Here is a 25,285-nt window from a genome sequence, read left to right as displayed (position 1 = left end):
TATATTGTTTTTGTTTATTATGTTAGTGTATCCTTCAAAACATAAATTTGATTCTCTTTAACATTTAACAAAAATCGCCCACAGTTTTACTGTTTAATATTTTTTTGTAGCAATATAACATTTTCGGTATTTAAGGTGTTTTTTGACATATGATATTTGGAAACATAGATATAATGAATCTCTAGAGACCATTCCAATCATTTAACGCCTTTTCCAGACGGTATAATACATTGATGCAATCATATTTGTGTATTTTTGGAAATTATTAACTTTCACATAAGTAACTGTTGTTTTCACATTACTAGCCTAGTTTCTCTGTGAAAATGTATCTTTTGATCCAGTTATTTTATGTAAATCTTTTTGAAAATTATATATGTGTTTAAAATAATTACGTCTATATGTACATCTGTACATAATTAATTGTATAAAACATATTTTATTATAATATCATAATGTTCCTTTTACACGCCAAATGTGGCGTCTATTAATGTTGACGTCTGTTTGGTACGTTTACATCATTTCCTTTGTTATTTATCAACTGATGAAGCTTATTAAAGCGAATCATGTTTTGATAAATTGTGATGGTTTTTGATCTATTTAGACTATGTATTTTCAGGGGTATCCCACTACATGAAGATTATTTATCCTTTATGTATTTTCAGGGGTATCCCACTACACGAAGATTATTTATCCTCTATGTATTTTCAGGGGTATCCCACTACACGAAGATTATTTTAATCCTATGTATTTTCAGGGGTATCTCACTACACAAAGATTTGGTGTTTGATCTTTTTATCCTCTATGTATTTTCAGGGGTATCACACTACACGAAGATTATTTATCCTCTATGTATTTTCAGGGGTATCACACTACACGAAGATTATTTATCCTCTATGTATTTTCAGGGGTATCACACTACACGAAGATTATTTATCCTCTATGTATTTTCAGGGGCATCACACTACACAAAGATTATTTATCCTCTATGTATCTTCAGGGGATCACACTACACGAATATTATTTATCCTCTATGTATTTTCAGGGGTATCTCACTACACGAAGATTATTTATCCTCTATGTATTTTCAGGGGTATCACACTACACGAAGATTATTTATCCTCTATGTATTTTCAGGGGTATCACACTACACGAAGATTATTTATCCTCTATGTATTTTCAGGGGTATCCCACTACACGAAGATCATCGAGACAACAGATGAGTGTATTTGGTTTGACGAAACTTTCCAGTGGCCGGTGGCTCGGCCGATTGAGAAAGATGAATATATCGACATACAACTGTATAACTATAACAAGTACCTCAGCAATAGGTAAATTTGATTTTTTTTAAAAATATGTTTACATAAATTATAATAAGATAGAAAAAATGAAAATTTTAAACAGAGTTTATTGAAAATGTTGCAGACTGAGATTGATCAATGTTATGAAGTCTTGCTCAGTTGCCAGTTAGGTGAGCGGGAAGTCATAGATAAGTCCTTCAGACCTATTGAATCATGAATTTCAATGTTGTGAAAGAACATTCTGTAAGTTAAAGAAACTTTTCATAGACACAGTCACCTCATTGTTTCCATGCTTGTGTGCTTTATGTCATATTAATGTAAACTTTTTAGGTAATTTTTAAGTACTTGTTTTACAAATACTGTATTTAAAGTATTGTTTATTCATGTTTTTTTAATGTATAATATATTTTTTTTCTTCCAACTTTTTAATATTAATATTAAAATGACATACTTCAGACTGATCCTAAATTTTTGAAAACACATTATTGCTCCAGATCTACATCAAATTGTACAAAAGTCTCGAAAAAATGTTTCCAACTCCTCAACAATGTCAGAAAACCTTGGTGAATATATCTACTGTATTTCACCATCCTCAGAAACCATAATCATAAGGTTGTGTGTACTTTAACAGCTCTAAAATGCCATTATTTGGTCATACACCATTAAGATGAAAGCAATTCTGGTTTGTAATCAGGAATTAAGTGAAATAAAGATTGAAAGAGTTGAGAAAATTCAATTTGTATAATTCAAGGAAGAAATGGTCTACTACAAATTAGGTTAACATTCTATATATAACTCCATGATCTTTACGCCTTCTTTTGTTGAATTATTTATCATTTCCTTAATTAAATCAAGGAGGCTCAGCTGGCATTCATTCAGATGTTTTTGTTATTGTAAAGCTAATGTAAGAAGGCAGGTTTGGCCTTCCATAGTTAGTCATATTTTTTCTTTTCCACGGCTTGTTGGCATTACATAAGGATTTTACTAAATAAAGTAATGCACAACACCTGGACACCTACCTTCAAGGTCAAGGTCACTCTTGGAGATCAAAGCTTAGCATGGTAGGATTAATAATTGGATGATATGTCATGTGCAACACCTATGCCTGTTCCTTAAAGGTCAAGGTTACACTTGAAGGTCAAAGCTTAACATTGTCTGTCCATTCTGTCATTGTTCAAGGGATTTTAAAATTACTAAATGTTCAAGGGATTTTGAAATTACTTTACAAATTTTTTTACAATAATGGGGCAACTTATCATGCACAACACCTGTACCCTTACCTTCAAGGCCAAGGTAACGCTTTGGGGTCAAAGCTTAACATGCTTTGTTATAGGGTATATTTTGTGTCTGCTCCATACCTTTTTCATCAATCAAGCGATTTTGAAATTACTTGGCACAAATGTTTACATTAATAATAAGATGACATGTCACTTGCAACTGAAAGTCCATGTTTCCAGAATCAGAAAGCTAGAAGTGTTTTCTGCTTCTTTTTTTTTGCTTGCCCTCTTACTTTGGAATACAGCATACTGTACAGAACCACAAAACAGCCACTATATCTACAACATCCAGATTGTACCAGGTGGTCAAAAAAAAAATAGAAGAAGACGCAAGTATTACCACAAAATTTGCAGCAAGATTTTAAAGCTCCATATCTATGCAAATCTTTAAGTTAAATACTGCTGGTGTATAAGAGGTCCACCTTAATTAGTAGACAGGTAAATATGTTCTGTAAGGAATAAATAAAATTCCATGTTATTTTATGCTTTTCAGTGGATTACTGATTTATCCGTGAAAATTATATTTGATAATTTCACAGTGAAAATTATCAAAATATAATTTCACTTTTTTCAATGACGAAACATCTTCTTTAAGATTTTCCCCATGTGGTACCTCAATTTTATTTTTACGGACAATTCTGACAATGTCAGGCTGTTAAAATAAATAGCTAAGCTGAAATAGATAAATAACTTAAATGTCAAAAGTAACACAGAAAAAAACTTACTTCTATTCCTTCAAATTCAAATCACCAAAAAACTTACTTCTATTCCTTCAAATTCCAATCACCAAATTTCGTCTCTAAATTTTTTTTGTTTCGTTTTTACAGTCTGAAAAATACATTCCTTCCCCATGCAAAACTGCTCTTGATGACATTTGGGCATATTAAAGTATCCTACGAGCAATAACTGCCGTATGCTTTATGAAAAATTGAAAAGCATTGACAGCCATCACTCGTAAAATAGGTAAAACAACCCAGCGTTCCTTCAGCAAGCTTCCAAGTTTTCCATTTTCCTAGCTCCTTTTCTGAATGTTTTCACTTCTGTCAACACTTATTTTTTGTCTGTTACAATCCTCAAATAAGTTTTCTTTCTTTTAAAAAGGTGTATGACTAACAAATCCAAATTATATCCTTCTGAATCTTACACAATTATTTTCCTCCCATGAAATACACAACTTTAAAAAATGGCTGCCGTTTACATTTTAGAAAGCCAGGTCTAATATAAATTCGCAGTAAGTAACAGAAATATGGATGGATGGTTGGAATTTTCTCCTGCAAGAATTGTTTGTTTTTATTATAAAAACAAGCGATCATTCATATTTTTTTAATAAAATGAATAAATATCACCGTCATTTAACCTTGATTGGCGGACTTATTTTTCAGCTCAAGACTTCTTGTTTTAAATGAGAAATTCCGTCTAAATGGGGCTCTCAATGGGGGAAACAGATTTTAATATTAACGTTAAAATTATGGAAATTTCGTTTTAACTTGTTTTTAAGCATAAAATAAAAAGAAAATTTGTCTGTTTGTTGTGTAAGATGTAATTTTATTTCATCTCGTGAACTTTAAAAACAGTATTCTCACTCGTGGCTACGCCACTCGTGAGAATACTGTTTTTAAAGCTCACTCGATGAAATAAAATTTCATCTTACACACAAACAAACAAATATCCTCTATATCTTTCACAAACATAATAATGATAATTCTTTGGTGCCATAAAGGGAAAAACATCTTACTGTAAACATCCATGAATAATATACATCTGTAGACTTTAAGCAGAGTGTATTTGTCAAGAAATTAGTTAAAGTTGTTGTTTCTATGTACCCTAGAGATACTTGATTTAGTCTGAAAAAATATTAGTTTGACTTTTACTAGGTAGAATTTTTAGCTCACTTGAACACACCATAATCAAAGTGGACTATTGGGATCACTTACTTTCATCATGTGCCATCAGCATATAACTTTAAAGAGCATCTCTAAAATGCCTTGGCCAGTTTTAAATAGTTCTTCGACAGTCCTATACAAAATTTGTAAAAATTGTTTTAGTCTGCCGAAAAGGCTAATTATAAAAAATAAGTTTAAACAATATCTCCTCAATTTAAGGATGAAGGACTATCCTGGTCCTCTTGTTTCTTCCCTTGTAAAGAGTGGATGATGTCTACAAGTCCATTTTTTGTTGTGAAGTGATAAAAAATTTATCCAAAGTTCTAGCAGACTTCCACTTGTTCTATTATTTCTAATTTGTAAAAAAAGTCCTTAAAATGTCTTTGTATTAAATTATATGCTTAATTATCTTTTGTAGGATGGTTTTGAAATCTCAGAAATTTGTTAAAAGAGTTATTAAATCTAAATTGCAATTTATTCCCAGTTGCTACTATTGCAACTTCCAACTTGCAGCCTTAAAATGACTGATGAGGCATTTGTGCTAGTTATACAGATGTAGTTGAATTAAGAAAAATTTGTTATAAAAAAAAATAATATTCGTCCCCAACCACCTCGCATACTTGTCAATTTCCATATGTATAACTTTAATGATGAAGCAATATCACTGTCTCGGCAATAACCTTTTACAACAGTAATATGCCATTCTCATTCTCGTCTCTATCAGAGGGGGCTTTCTCCAGCCATATAAATAAGTCCACTCAATTGTGCTACTGTATTTTCTACAATTTGATTTGTAGCTTTCATAATTGAAATATCATCCCCAGACAGAAGCTTATATATAGAAGGCTTGAGGTGTAATGTAATACAAAATTATATCAAGCAGCACACACTTCATGATTAATGGTACATCTGTTTTTAGCTAAGCATAATTGGAGGTCACTGCAAAACCCTACTCTTGAATGGATTTTGATTGAATCTGGTGTCTCTCAAAAAAAAATCATTTACATTTTTATTTAAACTTTTCCTCCGAAATCCCTACACCGACAGTGATGAAATTACACAGGAATGATCCTTGGATGGTCCCTTCCAGAAAATGCTCAAATGGTTCTTGTCTGCTGAACAAGATGGCCGCAAGAATTAAAATAAAAAACATTTAAACGACATCTCCTCCTTAACTAATTGGTAAATTTTGATGAAACTAAACCAAAATAATCCTTAGATGGGTCTCAGGTCTGTAAAACAAGATGGCTGCCTCTGAGACCAAGGTCACAACACCTTAGCACTAGTCATAATCATGGTCTTAAGTGCAGCTTGAGTTTGTGTCAGGCCCATAAATTATAGTATATACATGCATGATAGGATTTAAAACAAGTTGCTACATATGATTATTTTAAATTTTTTGACAATGTGTTGTGTGCAAGATGCATTTCAGCACCTACAATGCCAAAGCTTAACTCAGAGGTTTAAGGTCAAATTTTGTATGGCTTATATCTTTGTCATTACTTGATGGATTGTTGAAATACAGGGCATAATGTCTACACCATTGCCCTGATGTTTCTTACATTAGTTAGATTCATCTCCCCCAATCATTGTCAAGGTTGCACTTTAGGTACAAAGGTCAAATTCTCTTTGTTATTCATTGATGCATTGTTGTCAGTGGGTGAAGGGCCATATATTGTTAACTTGCATGTGTTTCTGTGTATTTGTGCACAAAATTGTGCCAGACTTATTTCTTTATCATAACTTAGTAAATTCTCAAAATATTTGGCTTTTGGCTTCACCAGTGTCAGAAAATGTATCACATGTAGGACCAGCATCCATATCTTCAGGGACAAAGTTACATTTGCAGGTCAATTGACAAATCAATTGTTTCTACTTTTCATTTTGGCTTCTAACTTTTATACTTCTTGATTGTTTGATAAATCATTTGGCAGACGTCTTCACCAGGGTCAGAGGGTGCCCAACACCTAGGTCAATCTTATACTTGGATGTTTTCCATATAAGGTGAGTATTTTTTGTAGAAATAAAGGCTGCTGGTTTGAATGGACAATGTGTTATTGTAATTGGTTAAGACATTTCTTGTTAATTAATTTGCTCACTATACAGACAAGTTGAGAGGAATGTGTCTGTTTTTCAGATTGATTGGTGTGTTCCGTATGATACTACAGGAGCTGGTAGAAGTTGGCAATGTGAAAATATCTGACAGTTTACTCGATGCAAATAATGTTGTAATGAAGGTAAGTCTTAGGGACTATTAGATTTGTCCGTCTGCCAATCTGTATATATGAGAGAATGTGAAAATGGATAAAAGGATAAATAATGTTCAATTTTTGATCAGTCAATGTTGATGCAACTTAGACAGGCTGTTTCTTGCATAAAGTGCTATCATAGTATTGTGAATAATCCAAATTTATGCACAAGTTTTGTTGCAACTGCAACAAAAGCGTTGAAAAGTTTCAAGGGCAGGGTACAAAAGAGTTTTATCTCTTACAACATAAATTAAGGTGTTAAAACTGATACAACTGTTACAACTGTTCAACTGTTTCACTCCAAGGCTCTTGAAATTTTCTTTTTCAAAATAACCAGCCTGCTGGAACTGTACATGTATATACAATTTGACAGAGGCTGGAACATCAGTCCACACTTGATAGCTGTACATTAGTTTCCAGTGATAAGTTAGTGTGACCTTCATAGGCAAAAAGGGTCTCTCAGGATTGTGGCTTCAAATCTAGCAAAGAAAGAGGTTTTGCCTAAAAGGAATATTTTTTTTTAAACTTTGAAAAGGTTGTTTTAAACCTGTTTCTTGTAAGTCTTAACATTTGGAATGTAGCATATTTTCCTTTCCTTAACTAAAGAAATTGGTTTGAAATTGATAACATGGGAATGGTGCCAAATAAGGAAGAATAAGAATTTGGTTCTATACCTATGGTTTGACTAAAGCTATGAAAATTGATTTGTGAAGAAGTTGACTGTTATTCAATTGGGAAAAGTATTTTCAGAGTGGTCAGGATATGTCCTAATGATATATGATAGTTATATACTGCTAAAATGTTGCTTAGAATTCAAAACCATAGAAAAAAAAATGAAATAAAATTAAATTCTGAGGTACCATCTTTTTGATACTCTGCCTGTAAACTTCAGTCTTTTTAAATCTTTGGATAAACTTGAAGTTAGGATTTTCTGTATTTCATTTCATTCACAGACAAGTTTGACATTCGAACTTACATACAATGCTCCGGATGGTTCGGTTGGGATGTGGCAGAGGGGAGGATTTGAACCTATCAAGAATGAAGAACTACGCGGGATCCTCACCGAGGAGGAACAGAATCAGCTAAATATAGATCGTCAGTCTATTCACAGTAGTATGAAGGAAGGGGCAGAGGATAGTGCAGGTGACGTAATCGATGGCGATGAAGATCGGGAATCCCTCCACTCGAGCAATAGTAAATCTTTGCTCGGATCACGTCTCAGTATTTCATCCAAAACCTCAGGAGGAAAATCACCGAAAACGTATGTTTTAATAATTTAATGAATACCCTCTAATTCTGTGAAATGTACTAATCTTGTACTGCAATGAATTTTAAGTTTAAAGAGATTTGATATGAAAATACTGCAGCTGAGATGCCATTTGTATAGAGTGGTAATACTTCACAAATGTGCAGACTGGCCCAGTTTCTCTCTTGGTGGGATAATTGTTTTATTTTTGAGTGTTATGTTTTGCAGTTTCTGAAAGTTGCTCTAATGTGATAAATATATCATCGATGTTTTCAGAATGAGGCAGCTCGGAACTGTCATGAAATTTATGTTAGCCAAACAACGAGCCTCAGGGATGGAAGACAGGGATGATAAACAAACACTCATTGATGAGATGGAATCAGGTACGACTTGCTATACATCTTGTCATTTCTTACCCTAGAGGTCGGTCATTCAACGATTGAAGTAAAAAAAAAAACGCATAATTCACGGACCTTTTTTCTGTATCGTGATTTCATTATGCAGTGACATTAGGGACAAGCCGACGGCACACTATTTGTCTCATTTCCGTGTAATTAGACACTTGTAACTTGTCAGAGACGTGCACTTTGTCACACATGAAGTCTCAATGAACAGTCTAGACTATGTGTTTAATTCCTGGCCGATCCTGATGAGAAACCTCTGATTAATTAAGCTTTAGTTTAAACAAGATTTGTCGGCCATTTGTATTGTCAAGATAAGGATATACTGCCTTGTATTATTGATAGAAAGTTAAGTAAAGACTTATTGCAGGTAATAAACCACATATTGGCATTTGACAGAATCCATGCAAGAGGGTATTTCAGCTAATTAATTTGGTTATTTGTGGCTCGATGAACTTATCAACTGTACTTTACAACCAAAGATATGCCTTAATTGGAAGATGGCTGAGTAAATTATTGGATTAAAAACATTGGATGATTGTCCTCCCACTCATCTATATAATTATGACCTTAAAATGACTTCTTATTCTCACTTTGTAGTAAGCTTAAAAAAATTGAAAAGAGAAAGATTTCAAAGGTACATTAAGCCATAAAAATGAATACAATTTATTCTCCTTTTGCAGGGCAAAATATGTTTTTTAAATGTTTTAAAATGAATTTAAAGCATATGAGAATTTTATTACTTGAAATAAGTTGTGCTGAATGTGAAATAAATAGTAATTATTAAAGAAGCAAAACATAAATAAAAGTTGTATTTGGACTTCCATATGAAATACTAAATCACTATTCATTGGCAAAAAGCAAGACTGCCAATGAGAATCTTTTTAGAAACTGTAATAGGTCAACAAAAATTGAAAAGCTTTCGAAAAATAACAGTTTTATCATTTTGGAACCTGATGGTGTCCTGACAAAAGTAAAACTTAACTTAAACTGCTTGTGAGAAGGTTGGGAGTGAGTTTATCATTTGTTATTTAGATTGTACAGTATTTTACTGAATTGATATCATGGTTTAATCATACTAAATTGATATCAAGGTTAAATGATACTGCATTGATATCAAGGTTTAATCATTCTGAATTAACATCAAGGTTTAACCATACTAAATTCATATCAATGTATAACCATACTGAATTGATATCAAGGTTTAATGGTACTGAACTGATATCAAGATTTAATCATACTGAATTCATATCAAGGTTAATTAATATATTTTACCTAGATGCCAGTTTGGATGCGAAGGCAGCTGAGGTTGCCTCCATGTTGTCCAGGGTGGCAGGTGAGAAAGAGATGGACTATGACCAGGCCAGTGAGACCTCATCCATCATGGCAAACAGCGGAATTAAAAGGTTTGTGGCAAAATCTTTGTTGAAAATTCTCAAATTTTGTCAATATCTATATTGAACTATAAAAAAACCACTCATCATGCTTAAAATTATTTAATCTTAGTTAAATTAACGCTCACATACAGAAAATCTTGTCTGTTTACATTTGACCTCTTTATACATATTTTTACACATTAATTTTGTTCAGCTGGTCGATAATAATCATGACTTTTTTTGCCCTTGGTGGCAAACTCAGAATTAGTCACATGACACTGATAATCAGTTAAATCAAGTTTAAATTTGTAACTAAGTTCATTACAGAATGAATAATAATTTTCAAAAAGAAAAAAAAAAAATCACACTTAATACTATTATTGTTAATCTAAGCATTTTTTGAGCATTTTTTTATGCAAACATGCCATATTCTAAAGCCCATTATAGACAATGCTGCTGGGAAAAGAATAATTGAAAATTATGAAATAATAAATATATATGATATTTGATATTAATGAAATCGAATAAGCTAGATTGCTTATAATAGAAAACATTTTCCTCTTTTCATTGAATGAAATTAGATCTCCATTATTCAGCAGAAAAAAGGGAAACTCTATTCCATAGAATGTCTGACATTTAGAAGAGATACTTTATGTTTAAATCTCAATTTTCAGGCACAGATATTGATCATGAAAGTTTAAAACTATTGCAAAGGCTTACCTAATCCAATTATACTTCAGTGCATCAAGTTTTGGTGTCTCGCTGTTATCCGGTAATACGGTTAAACTATTCATTGTCCTTCAAGTGTCTGCAATCAGTGTGCCGTTCATAGCATTTTAAATGCGACAAGTCACTAAAATTCCTATAATTTAAAAATTGATTTTTTTTCTTCTCATTTTAAATGTTATTAAGTTGTCTGCTATGTGTCCTGTAAGTTCCAGGATTTGAAACCTGATTTTGTGTGGAAAATTTGTTTATTTGGAAACACTCTAATGGTGTAAAGTTAAAAAAATTGAACACTAATTATATAAGCAATCTAAATAAAATGTTCATGAACAAAATATACTGCAGTTATTTTTAAACCATGTTTCAACAGAAATTAATAAAGTTTACGACATCCTTTTGCTTAGTGGTTAAGGTTTCCAACTTTAAACCACTTAGTCTCATACCTGTAGGTTTGAATTCTGTCAGGGATTTTCATGTACAGAAGCTATCTGACCCTAAATTTAAGTGTTAAGAGGCACATTACCCACAATTCCTTGATGCGCATTACCCTAAATTCCCATCAAAAGAGGCACATTACCCACAATTCCTTGATGCACATTACCCTAAAGTCCCATCAAAAGAGGCACATTACCCACAATTCCTTGATGCACATTACCCTAAATTCCCATCAAAAGAGGCACATTACCCACAATTCCTTGATGCACATTACCCTAAATTCCCATCAAAAGAGGCACATTACCCACAATTCCTTGATGCACATTACCCTAAATTCCCATCAAAAGAGGCACATTACCCACAATTCCATGATGCACATTACCCTAAATTCCCATCAAAAGAGGCACATTACCCACAATTCCATGATGCACATTACCCTAAATTCCCATCAAAAGAGGCACATTACCCACAATTCCTTGATGCACATTACCCTAAATTCCCATCAAAAGAGGCACATTATCCACAATTCCATGATGCACATTACCCTAAACTCCCATCTTAAGAGGCACATTACCCGCAATTCCACGATGCACATTACCAAAATTCCCATATTAAGAGGCACATTACCCACAATTCCACGATGCACATTACCCTAAATTCCCATCTTAAGAGGCACATTACCCACAATTCCATGATGCACATTACCCTAAATTCCCATCTTAAGAGGCACATTACCCACAATTCCAATGTTAAGATGCAAGATTCTGAAAGTTCCAATGTTAATGTAATAAATGTACATAACATGAACATTACCCACAATTGCAATTTTAAGAGGAATATTATTCATGATACAAGGATTTTCAATTATTACAAGTTGCTGAACCTACAATTCCAGGAATAAGAGACAAAATATTGTAAAGAAACGAATTACCCAAAATTCCATTGTTAATGCACATTACCTACAATGTCAGGGTATAGAGGCAAACCCTTAACCATAATGCCATCATTTCCCTGTCTTCATACACTTGCCTTTTATTTTTTCCCCTTTGTATTTCTATGGTAACTGTATCCAATTGTAATACTTGTAATTCTAGAAGATTTGATAGAAATGTAATATTCAGCTTGCCAGATGCCTCAGATTTCAGGGTGAAATGAACATATGGGTTAATATAACCATTAAAGATATAGACCATCAACAATCTCCTGTCATTTAGTGGCCACCAATGTTTTGTTTTCTTAGATTATTGTGATTTACTGAATCCAAGTCATGTCAATCAAAACCTAGGATGAAATACAAAATAATTCCAAAATATCTGTATATCTGGTACATTTTTGTCAGCTTCATGGAAACCATTATAATTCCAAAGGCTTGATTGTTGGATGATGATACACATAACTAAGTAATAATAATAAAATGATGATATCCATAACTAAGAAATAATATCAAAATGATGATATAAGTAATTAAGTTATAACAACAAAATGATTATTTCCATATCTGTTACTAAGTTAAAATAACAAAATAATGATATATGTACCTATTTAGTTATTATAACAAAATAATGATATCTGTAACTAAGTCATAATGACAAAATGATGATATACTTAATTTGATAAGGGTGTAAAATGAGTTACAGTTTTTTCAGATGTAAAGAGTATATAAATATATTGAGACTTTACAGCTTTACTGGTGGAGAAAAGACCTCAGGTGCCCCTCTATACATTATTTCAGGCTCAAACGAGCACCGGAGTATAACTGCCAACATTGGATAGCTTTCTCACATGAACAGAGTTAAATGAGTCATTAGTGCTCCTAACTTTATCCCCTTGTGGCTGAGGGGTTGCTGAGGCATCAAAACTTGAGGCCACTGTTTATCCCTGTGTGATTGTAAGAGGCGATTAAATGGGTTCATACAACTGGAGTCTATGCATCTCTTAGCTCCAGCAGGTGAGGTGGTTTTGACCCCTAGTGGTGCTTTAAGTCTGTAACACCCGAGGTTTGTTAAAATTTTCTGTTTCAGCGCCATTATGACCTAAATTGTGTTTGTGAGCCATAATTCAAACAAACAAACCAATTTTATGGTATGAGCAATAGTTACTAGTAATTTATATACAAACATACATCTTATTTCACTTGAGTGCCATAATAAAGAACATTTTGTATGGAAAGTATATTTTCTTATATGTATAAAACATATCTATTCATTTCCATACAGAAAAGCCAAATCTCAAAGCGTAGAGTCTGTGGCATTGAAGGCACAGGACTTTCAGGTGTGTATCACAGTGATAGAAGCACGGCAGCTTGCAGGATTGAACATGGATCCTGTGGTATGTGTACAAGTTGGAGATCAAAAGAAATACACAAGTGTGAAGGAGTCAACTAATTGTCCGTATTATAATGAGGTAATGGAAATTTTAAGAACTTACTGATATGAAATAATAAAGATTAAAAAATTGTCTAATTAAACATCGAGTTTATGCAATCAAAAGAAGCTTGCTGCTTCAATAAAGAAAAGTTTATTAAGAGTTTACATCTTATGTTTTATTTACACTTGTTTAAAAAATGGGTTGTATTATAGATATGCCCCTGGTTGACAGGCAGGTGGCATCTAGTTTTATCTGGAGAGCAATAAAGGAATGATACAAATTTTCACCTACATGAGATTTAAAGTTGCATGTCTCTAGGTCAAAGGTCAAGGACAAACTGAGGAAGGAGGAAAATGCTTGTCTAGAGCAAAACTTCCATTGCAATGAGAGGTTTTAAAATAACATGGCACTAATGTTCAACATTATGAGACTGAGTATCACACACAAATTTGGTCCCTGTGGCTAAGGTCAAGCTCACACACACAGGTCAAAAGTCAGTTAAAAATGTGTGTGTATGAAAAATTCAATTGTTTGAATTAAAGGGTTATATCACAAATGTCCACCATTATGAAACTTAGTGTTACACAGCATAATCCAAGTCAATATATAGAAGGTCAAGGTCACCAGATATTATAAAGTGTCTAGATATTTTCTGGGGCCTTTCTTCTACATGCATAGTAATAACGATATTAGTAAAACTTGACACAAAATGTTCCCTATCATGACACTAAGTGTTGCATATATGAGCCAAAACTCTGTCGGAGGTCAAGTGTGACACCTTAGGGTCAGAGAAAACACCTGTCCAATGCCAAAGTGAAACTTCTTCATGCATTTAAGGATTGTCATATAACTTGGCACAAATGTTCAACATTGTTAAGCACAGTGTTGTGTGCAAAGTTCAGGTCCTTTGGCCAAAAAGTCAAGGTATCATAGCCAAAAGTCAAATTAAAAAGTGAAAATCTATTGACATTATTTGTTCATTTCTGAAAATTGGGATAATGAACACTTTACTATTACAGTACTTTGTATTTGACTTCCACATGGCACCAGCAATGTTATTTGACAAAATCATCACACTAACGGTAAGTTTGAAATTATTACTAAAAATAGCCAACAATCAGTCTTCATAAAAAATTTAAACAATACCGTCTGCATATTTTGAGGATTGTGCTGTTGAAATTTGATTTATGTAATTGAAGTTTCACACATGTAATAGAGATTGAAGAAAAGTGTGATTATCTATTTGAAGAAGTTTGAAGTGTGAAGTTATTCCTGTGCATAAGAAATCAAACAAGAATAATTTCTCACCAGTTTGATTTACAATTTCCTTAGAAATAAATCTGATGAATAAAACATGTTCATTGAAAAAGCATGAAAATGTACTTCATCATACATCATATTTTAACAGTGCTTTTATAGACAAAAATAATGTATTTTACATACAGATAGATTATTGAGAAAATTGTTTTAAAATTAAACTATTAAAATCACCAATTTCTGAGAAAACAAAACAAAGAGCTTGATTTGGTCTTACTGAAATTTGAAGAATAATTGTGTTCATTTAGCCAAGCCATATATCAAATTTGTTCTATGAAATACAATAAATGTCATCGAAAAAAAAGAAGAAAAAAAGAAAGGAAAAAGAAATTTGTTTTGCTACATTTTGATCAAGTCATAGACAGGAGGAACTGTAGCATTTCAAGAATTTTATAATGATTGTCTGAATTGTTTCTAGAAAATATTTCAACATTTTATTACCCTTTGTCTGTGAGCAAATTTAAATTGTCTATAGTCATCAGCTGTGTCACAGATAAAATGGTAGGATACTACGTCATCAGTCATATGCAAAATGCTCACAATGGGAATACTTTTTTGGCGACTCTAGATTTTTTTTTTACTCTAATCAATCGTTGGAATATCAAAAAAAAAAAAAAATGTATTTGCTTAAATACTTGATATCATCTTAAATTTGTAAAAAAAGTAAGAGCATTTAGGGGAAAAAACTTTGTCCGTTTTCAGGACTAAACTGGGCAGTAACACTTTTAATGTTTTTAAAAGTTATATCAAGTACTAAAGCCTATCTTTGTAGCTCTACATTATTATTTGATATTCTAATGATTTCTTAGAATAAACGCACATTTTACCTTGAGTCTAGGAGATGTTTACAAAAAAATAACAGTCTAATGGGGAGGATTTTGCAGGTGCGCCATGACGTAGTTTTCTACCATTTAGATGTGTTTCTGGGAAATGTACAAGCATGTTACATGCAAGCATGTTATATGACCAAATAATGGTATATTGTTCACATGCAAATTTCATTGTTTTGACATTAGAAGAAAGGGGGATTGCAAGTTTTAATTTACAATTACAATTGTATGATATTGAGTAAGATTTCCATAGATTCAAAAGGAGCGCGAATATATACCATGCATGATTTTCCCTTTTCCTATAGGCTATGCATTCCCGAAATTTTCTCAGTTCGGGCAAGAAGATTGGTTGCTTCAAATTTGATGTGGGAACTGTTTATTCTAAGATGGGTACTAAGATGCACGAAATTTGACGTTTTATACTAACATGGCTTTGCTTATTTTTCATAATGTGCTTGATTAACAGAGAGCCCTTACATTGTCCTATTGCATTATGATAATCAAAGCATGTGTATATGTGTAATTTTTTCACATATATTTGATAAGATATTTAATTTTTGATTTGTAAATGGATATATGGATTTTCTTTATATCATTAGAGTGTGCAATTACATTTTTTTGACATAAGGTTATGGATTTATGACATTAAGTGAAAAACAGTGACATTGTTAGGTCCATTTATTTTCTTTTATATCCATTTCTTTCGAGAAAAAAATGGCTCCATTTTTTTTTCTAGAAAAAAAGTAGAATGGAGCTATTGACTAGACTTTCTTGTCACCATTGGCTTTTGCATTATAGTGTCAGTGTTGGTTAACCTTTTTGTTGCTCCATTTCCTCATGTATACACAAAGCTATACACTTTAAACTCATTCATTGTCAAAATATGACAACATATCTTAAGGACAGATAATCCTTAAAAAATACTGAATTAATGCTCCTTTTTGACTGAATTTTATTTTTTTATTTTCATTTTTTTTTTGGTCATGATTAACCTTTTTGTTAAGGTTAATTTCTCAAAACATTTACTGTCAAAGATATTCACTTCAGAGTTCACTCTCAAAAATGGATCAAATTTCAAATGTCCAGATGACACCTTGTTTTTCCATTTTTTTGCTCAGTTTTGTCAGTTTGTTTTGAAATTTCTTTGTGAAAACATTATGGTTTATTTCTCAAAAGCTGTCATAGAAATTTGCTTTCAACTTGTCCACTATCAAAGTTAGAATGCATTTCTAAGAAGCAGATAATCCTGGAAGCCATATTTGCTTTATTATCTCCCTTTTTTTTTACTTAAACTGTTTCATATTTTTTCAAAAACAATCACAGATATTCTTGTGAAACTTGAAATATTTGTTTACTATCAAGTGCTTGTAATTTTGTAAAGCACTTTGTAGCAGAATTATGCCCCCTTTATTACTTTGCTTTTGTCACACTATCCAGCAATGAGAAAAGCGAACTCGGGCTATTGCAATATGAAATTTTTTGCATTAATTTAGATATTCGGTATTTTGGCTGCTATCTATCGAATCAATAAAATGTCAAAAACCAAGCTAAATGTTTTTGCAAACGATGAAAGTAAAGATATGATTATAGAACCTTAATAGGTAATTATTTTCAAGAGTTATGGAAATATCGAAAATATTTATGTTCCAATTACAGTAAGAGAAGTTATATTTCAAATTAAAAGTTTTATTTATAGTGAAATAATATGCATAAGATTTTGTAAGAGCTCTCGCGGTAATGGATATATTTGAGAATAGAGGCAAAGCAAGTCTGATGTAACTTTATAATATTTTTGAGAACAATTTTGGGCAGTACCGGTATTAAAAATGTTCAGTTTCTTTTACTTCAGTTTTCCTAAATTAGAAAGATGAATTAAAGGATGAAGAAATTGATTTCTTTTCTTTGAAAATGAAACAAAAATGAGAATAATAAAAAACAAAAATGATAATTTTGTAATGATTTTAAATATTTCATGAAACCTTTGGTATATTAGAAAAAAAATATTGATTTGGTTTAAACCATTTGTGTTATTTCTGAAATTTGAACTATTTAATTTTAATTTCATAGATTTCTGAGCAAAATTTTAAAATATAGTAGCCAGTAGTCCAGTCCAAGTGTGCAGATAAGCAAGCTGGCCTAAGTTTCTACTAATGTGGCAGGTCTGAAAGTAATGCCTTTTTGTACTGTATGAGTTAAGAATTATAGAATTAAGACTTGATTTGCTATTCCCTGGTGTATTTAATTTACTTACTAATTGTGATTTTTATATTTCAGACCTCATTTTTCATTTTAATAACCCTTTTTTTTTTAAATAATTACATTTGTCAACATTTTTATCATATTTGAATTTTTTTTTCTCGATAGTTATGATCAAAAAGGGTTTAACTGATGACAATAATAATTTATAGATCTCAAGAAAACACAATATTAGTTTGAATTGATTTACGGGCCTCTTTTTGATGCCCACTGTATTAAATTATACAAGTTTTCTAATTTGTCATCCTTCATATATATATATATATAATTAAACCCTTTTTGAACCATGGAATGCATTCTAGATGGAAATTTTTCAAAACTTTTTTCATAGATTTGATTTTTATAGTTTAAAAAAAAAATTTAATCGCGATCTATCTTTTGTCTCTCTCTACTTTTGCATCCTTTGCACGTGCAACATGTGTAGGTATGTCAGTCCGGACGCCTCCTCCGCTCAAACAAACCTCTTGGTGTTTATAAGATGGATCTTGGCACGGTGTATGCAACGCAAGGTACCGCATGTTTCCCCCAGGTTGTCTCCCCTCTTTCTTGTTGTCGTCACCTATTAGTTGTACAAAATATGTTCTAAAAATAGATTGTTGAGATAATGTAGACCTTTCCTAGTATACTTGCTGTAAATCAAAAAAAAAAAATATTCTTTATTCTATTGTAAAATAGGAGTTCTGACTAAAATTTAGATATGTGAATGTTATCTTTATTGTTTAAAGGTAATCAAATTTTAAAAATCAAAATCTTTTTTTCTTTTTAATCATAGAAGTAAAACCAATTTCTGGCAGAATTTGAAGTTTTATAGTCCTATCTTGGCAGTGTTTCAATTTTCTTGAGTTACAAGTAATAGTATATAAATAAAAAGAAGTTGAATTAAATATTGCATTATAAGTTTAATAATCTTATTATATGGTAGGTATTCAGTTTGAATCAATATGTAAAAAAAATTGTCTTGACAATGATTATTATATATTCTTTTAAATGTACTTTATTATTGCATCTGTTTCTTATCATTCTTTTTAATTTCTCTTTCTTTCACATTTATTTTCATTCCCTGATATTGAATGATTGTTTTAATGACTTACTCATCTCACAGTTACAACATTTTATAGTTCAAGTATGACAAACCCTTATCTTCTAAGACTATACTCTTGACTTAAGTAAAAAGCATACCCATTTTACTTTGTAATATGGTAAATTTTTATAGCATTTATTACCATATTGACTTCTGTTCAGGGCATTAGGCATATTATTATCACCTGCTTTGATGTTATGTTGTCATTTAAGCAAAGCATAAACATGTAGTTGTTTGTTGGTTTAGCCAGTAGAATATAGGTAGTCATACAATGGATTGGTAACTTAATATTAACCTTTTGTTTGTTTTTGGTTTTACGTCACATCGACACAGTAAAGGTCATATTGCGACATTCCAGCTTTACTGGTGGAGGAAGACCTCAGGTGCCTTTCCGTGCATAATTTCAGGCACGAACGGACACCTGTGTAGAACCACAGACGTTCCGTAAGCTAGCTGGATAGCTTCCTCACATGAAAGAATCCAAAGTCCCTGTCAGGATTCGAACCCACAGCGGTGAGGGGCAAGTCGTTTGAAGTCAACAACCTTAACCACTTGGCCATGGATGCCCCACCTTTTGTTTTGAGACAGAATGTCTAATTGTGCCATTTTGTTCTTCTCCATGTGGAGAAGTTGACAATTACATGAAGAAAGCAGGTTCATGCTAGTTATAGCTTAAGGAACCGAGGCTATTTTAAGTACAGTCAGCATTTGTCTGAAGTATGAAGTCATACATGCCATAATTTTTGGACAGCTTTCCGGGACACTTTTCATCGCGGCAATAATGGATGTGTAGGCAGTTGTGGAAAAGGGGGAGGGGGTGGGGGTGGGGTGTCAATCGAATTAGGACGACTTTCTCCTGGATTTTAATGATAAACAGTTAACTTACTAGTTTTATAAGTAGTCTTTTAGGTCGACATATTTATCATTTTATAGTATTTCTTTATTAACCAGGTTTTCAATTTTGAAAATCCTGGTTATTAGATTGGGGTATGGCGGGCGGATGGGCGGATGGGCGGATGGGCGGCTGGGCGGATGGGCGGATGGGCGGGCGTCAAACGAAATTGTGTCCGCTCTGTAACTCTTCAACCCTTTGAAGAATTTTGATGAAACTTCAGACAAATGTTTACCACATCAAGATGACGTGCAGAACGCATGTTCCGCATGGCTGGCTCCAAGGTCAAGGTCACAGTGACATTTACATTGAAAATCCTGTCCGCTCTGTAACTCTTCAACCCTTTGAAGAATTTTTGATGAAACTTCAGACAAATGTTTACCACATCAAGATGACGTGCAGAACGCATGTTCCGCATGGCTGGCTCAAAGGTCAAGGTCACAGTGACATTAACATTGAAAATCCTGTTTATTACACTTTGAACTTTGTCCGGGACATAACTCTAAAAGTATAAGAAGTATCAACATGAAACTTTTGTAGGTAGATAGATCTCATTGAGTAGGTGTGCAGTGCACAAGAACCGTAACTCTGCCTTGCCTAACTTTTGAATTATCCCCCTTTGTATTTTTTATACTTTGAACTTTGTCCGGACATAACTCTAAAAAGTATAAGAGGTATCAACATGAAACTTTGTAGGTAGATAGATCTCATTGAGTAGGTGTGCAGTGCACAAGAACTGTAACTCTGCCTTGCCTAATTTTTGAATTACCCCCCTTTGTTTATTTTACACTTTGAAATTTGTCCGAGACATAACTCTAAAAGTATAAGAGGTATCAACATGAAACTTTGTAGGTAGATAGATCTCATTGAATAGGTGTACAGTGCACAAGAACCATAACTCTGCCTTGCCTAATTTTTGAATTATCCCCCTTTGTTTATTTTACACTTTGAACTTTGTCCGGGACATAACTCTAAAAGTATAAGAGGTATCAACATGAAACTTTGTAGGTAGATAGATCTCATTGAGAAGGTGTGCAGTGCACAAGAACTGTAACTCTGCCTTGCCATATTTTTTGAATTATCCCCCTTGTTTATTTTACACTTTGAAATTTGTCCGGGACATAACTCTAAAAGTATAAGAGGTATCAACATGAAACTTTGTAGGTAGATAGATCTCATTGAGTAGGTGTGCAGTGCACAAGAACTGTAACTCTGCCTTGCCTAATTTTTGAATTACCCCCCTTTGTTTATTTTACATTTTGAAATTTGTCCGGGACATAACTCTAAAAGTATAAGAGGTATCAACATGAAACTTTGTAGGTAGATAGATCTCATTGAGAAGGTGTGCAGTGCACAAGAACTGTAACTCTGCCTTGCCATATTTTTTGAATTATCCCCCTTGTTTATTTTACACTTTGAAATTTGTCCGGGACATAACTCTAAAAGTATAAGAGGTATCAACATGAAACTTTGTAGGTAGATAGATCTCATTGAGTAGGTGTGCAGTGCACAAGAACCGTAACTCTGCCTTGCCTAATTTTTGAATTATCCCCCTTTGTTTATTTTACTTTTTGAACTTTGTCCGGGACATAACTCTAAAAGTATAAGAGGTATCAACATGAAACTTTGTAGGTAGATAGATCTCATTGAGAAGGTGTGCAGTGCACAAGAACCGTAACTCTGCCTTGCCTATTTTTGGAGTAATTGCCCTTTGTTCATTTTGACACTTTGAACTTTGTCTGGGACATTACTCTAAAATTATAAGAGATATCAACATGAAACTTTGTAGATAGATAGGTCTCATTGGGTGGAAGTGCAGTGCTTAAGAATCATTACTCTGCCTTGCCTTATTTTGAAGTAATTGCCCTTTGTTTATTTTTACTTTTTGACTTTTGTCCTGGACAATACTTTAAAAACTATTAGAGATATCAACATGAAACTTTGTAGGTAGCTAGATATAATTGGATAGAACTGCAATGCTTAAAGAACCTAAACAAAGCCTGGTCTAATTTTGGAGTTATTGCCCTTTGTTCATTTTTACACTTTGACTTTTACCCGGGACATAACTCTGATATCATCAGGAAACTTTATAGATAGATAGATCTCATTGAATAGAAGTGCAGTGCAAAAAAACATAACTCCGCTTTGCCTAATTTTGGAGTTTTTGCCCTTTGTTCATTTTTTTTATACTTTCCTGTGTCCAGAACCTTCTCGGGGAGCATCACCCGGTTCAACCGGTTCTTGTTTATTTAATTATGGCCCTTTGTTTTTTTTCCTTATACAGAATATAATTATAGTGAACACTTCCTCTGTGGCAATTCCTCCTACATTATTCATGTTTACATTGCACATAGTTACATTGTTTGTTGCTTGTATTTGTATTTCAAATACAACATATTTATCTACAATGGTGATATTATTGAAAACCTGGTTTCATGGCATTGCCATGTTTCTTGTTTCATTTATTATTCCCTAAAAGCAAGTAAGTTGTAAGTTATAAACCCGGTGAATGGGCGCAGCCATGTTGTTCACCCGTTATATCTTAAAGTCGTGATAATTACTACATGTCACGTAATGCAATTCTTCCAGTCATAAAAACAAACACAGCAAACACCTTTAATTTTTTATTTGATATATTTACATTGTTTGTAATAATTAGACTTTCGGCAAGTTAGCGATTGATATAAAAATTAATGATTATCGGGGATAGATAGATTAACGATAATTGTTAAGGGCCGTAAACCATTAATTAAACCGACCATTGACCGCTGCCGAATTCAACAGAGAATGTTAATTGCCGATGCATGAAGAAAGCTAATTGCCGAGGGGAATCGACAGTCGATAATTGGGGGGCTGTATATTGTAAACTTGTAAGTGTCAACGTTCCTGTGTATTATGTGTACCAGGTCAGAATATGTTTTACGATCGAGAGGTGAAAGGTTTAAGAAAATTTATGAAAATTTTGCAAAATATCATGATTTTTTTTTTCGGGATCAAATCGATGCCCGGGACATCTCCGGGACAGACATCCGATTTTCGGGACAATCCCGGGCATCCGGGACGTTATGACATGTATGATGAAGTACTGGTGCCAAATACAAGGAAATATTGATTATAATGCAAAAAAGTAGTATTCTTGAATAAGGAAATATAATTCCCCCCCAGCCCACACACTACAAATCTTTAGGTTATGACAGCAAGTCAAAACTGTCATAACAATATTGAGACTATGAAGTCAATTGTTTGATCTTGGTTAATGACATTTTACAAATAGGCTATACAATTTTGTGTGCTGCAATTTATAAATAGACATTCTTTTTTTTGCTATTATTTACAAATAGGCAATACAATGTAGTTTTACAAATTGACATTACTTTTTGTTGCATTCTACATGTAGACACTAGTTATTTTGCTGTAGTTTACAAATTAACATTTCTACTTTTTGTGATTTTAATACTTTGCAAATACACATTACTACAGACATTACTTTTTCATTACACATAGAGATTTCAAGTTGTACTGTAGTTTACTCCTTGTGCTGTAGTTTACAAACAGATAAAAGTACTTCAATACACATAGACATTTTCATTTTTTGGGCTGTTACAAGTTTACAAATAGACATTTCCATTTCTTGGGCTGTGTGACAAGTTAACAAATAGACATTTCCATTTCTTGGGCTTTACAAGTTTACAAGTAGACATTTCCATTTCTTGTGCTGTTACAAATTAGCAAATAAACATTTCTACTTCTTGTGCTGTTACAAGTTAGCAAATAGACATTTCAACTTCTTGTGCTGTTACAAGTTAGCAAATGGACATTTCTACTTCTTGTGCTGTTACAAGTTAGCAAATAGACACTTTTACTTCTTGTGCTGTTACAAGGTAGCAAATAGACATTTCCACTTCTTGTGCTGTTACAAGTTAGCAAATAGACATTTCTACTTCTTGTGCTGTTACAAGTTAGCAAATAGACACTTTTACTTCGTGTGCTGTTACAAGTTAGCAAATAGACATTTCCACTTCTTGTGCTGTTACAAGTTAGCAAATAGACACTTTTACTTCGTGTGCTGTTACAAGTTAGAAAATAGACATTTCCACTTCTTGTGCTGTTACAAGTTAGCAAATAAGACATTTCCACTTCTTGTGCTGTTACAAGTTAGCAAATAGACATTTTTACTTCTTGTGCTGTTACAAGTTAGCAAATAGACATTTCTACTTCTTGTGCTGTTACAAGTTTACAAATAGACATTTCTACTTCTTGTGCTGTTACAAGTTTACAAATAGACATTTCTACTTCTTGTGCTGTTACAAGTTAGCAAATAGACATTTCCACTTCTTGTGCTGTTACAAGTTTACAAATAGACATTTCTACTTCTTGTGCTGTTACAAGTTAGCAAATAGACATTTCCACTTCTTGTGCTGTTACAAGTTAGCAAATAGACACTTTTACTTCTTGTGCTGTAGTTTACATACAGACATTTCTACTTCATTTCACATAGACATTTCTTCCTGTTGTGCTGTAGGTTACATATAGACATTACATGTACTACTTTTTGTGCTGTAGTTTACCAACAGACATTACAGCTCATTACACATAGACATTTCTAATTTTTGAACTATAGTTAACAGACAAATAATTATTTACTGCTTCTTTGATATAGTTTACAAAAAGAAATTTCCTCTTCATTACACATAGACATTTGTTCTGATTTTAATTATGCCTAATTAATAACTATATGTGTTTACAGATTAAATAAAAGCTAAAAAAGTAAATTAAACTTTCTTATATTTGTATATCTAAATATTCCCCATTGTATAAAATTCTGCACCACTTCTTGTTTCACTACCATATGAAAATTTTTCTTCAAGTGTTATAGTTAAGCTTCTTTTTGGGCTTTTATTTACCAAACACATTACTACTTCTTGTTCTAAAGTTTGGAAAAAGACATTTCTTCTTATGCTTTAGTTAACAAATTAATAAACAGAACTACTTCTTGTGCTATTTAGTTTAAAAAATAGATGACTATAGTTTACAAAAAGACATTACTACTTGTTGTTCTATTGTTTACAAATAGACATTACTACTTTGGGCTATAGTTTACAAACAGACATTACTACTTCTTGCACTATGTGAACTTCTTGCTTCTACGAAATATTTTTAACAATTTTTTGTTTTCCATTAATAAAGAATATCAGAGTTTTTTGTATTATTTTGAAAGGTTTATATGTGAAATATCTATTTGATATTTAAAAGTCCTTTGTAAAACAGAGAGGGTATACATAACCATTACTTTGTTGTTCAATGATATTAATCATGTTTGTGGGCAAGTTGTTTTGTTGAACTTACAACATATTTTAAAGAGATTTGTTGTGATTTAAAAAAATTCGCTTACTTTTAGTCTGTTATTAAATGTTGGATGTCTGAAATCTTGCACTGTTGCACAAATATGGTGATGAAGAGTTGCACTTGCTTATTTATCTATTGAACTTTTTATCTACACATAACATTCAATATTTTGCATATAACATAATTATCTTAGAATTGCAATACAATTGTAAAATAATTATTTTCTTATTAAAGAATATGTAACATTATATTCTATATTTGCAATACACAAAACATAATGATTTAAGAATGACAAGACATGTAAC

At 32.5% G+C, this 25,285-nt stretch overlaps 1 protein-coding gene across 1 annotated transcript in view; it reads left to right on the top strand.

Annotated features, from left to right (window-relative positions):
- Positions 1 to 1,194: 1,194 nt before the first annotated feature.
- LOC132731036 (otoferlin-like) overlaps positions 1,195 to 25,285 on the top strand; it is a gene marked incomplete at both ends in the record, with an annotated part of 35,422 nt that continues 11,331 nt past the window's right edge. Inside the window, 8 exon segments of the mRNA XM_060717134.1 lie at positions 1,195 to 1,328; positions 6,596 to 6,695; positions 7,661 to 7,968; positions 8,230 to 8,336; positions 9,634 to 9,760; positions 13,108 to 13,294; positions 14,278 to 14,340; positions 15,711 to 15,795. Coding sequence (XP_060573117.1) covers positions 1,195 to 1,328; positions 6,596 to 6,695; positions 7,661 to 7,968; positions 8,230 to 8,336; positions 9,634 to 9,760; positions 13,108 to 13,294; positions 14,278 to 14,340; positions 15,711 to 15,795 — 1,111 coding nt within the window.

Source organism: Ruditapes philippinarum, unplaced genomic scaffold (assembly GCF_026571515.1).
Source record: "Ruditapes philippinarum isolate M1 unplaced genomic scaffold, ASM2657151v2 ctg13397_1_1_1_1, whole genome shotgun sequence".
Lineage (NCBI taxonomy): Eukaryota > Metazoa > Mollusca > Bivalvia > Venerida > Veneridae > Ruditapes > Ruditapes philippinarum.
Note: the sequence above shows the minus strand (reverse complement) of the source record. Positions and strands in the feature narration are given on the sequence as shown.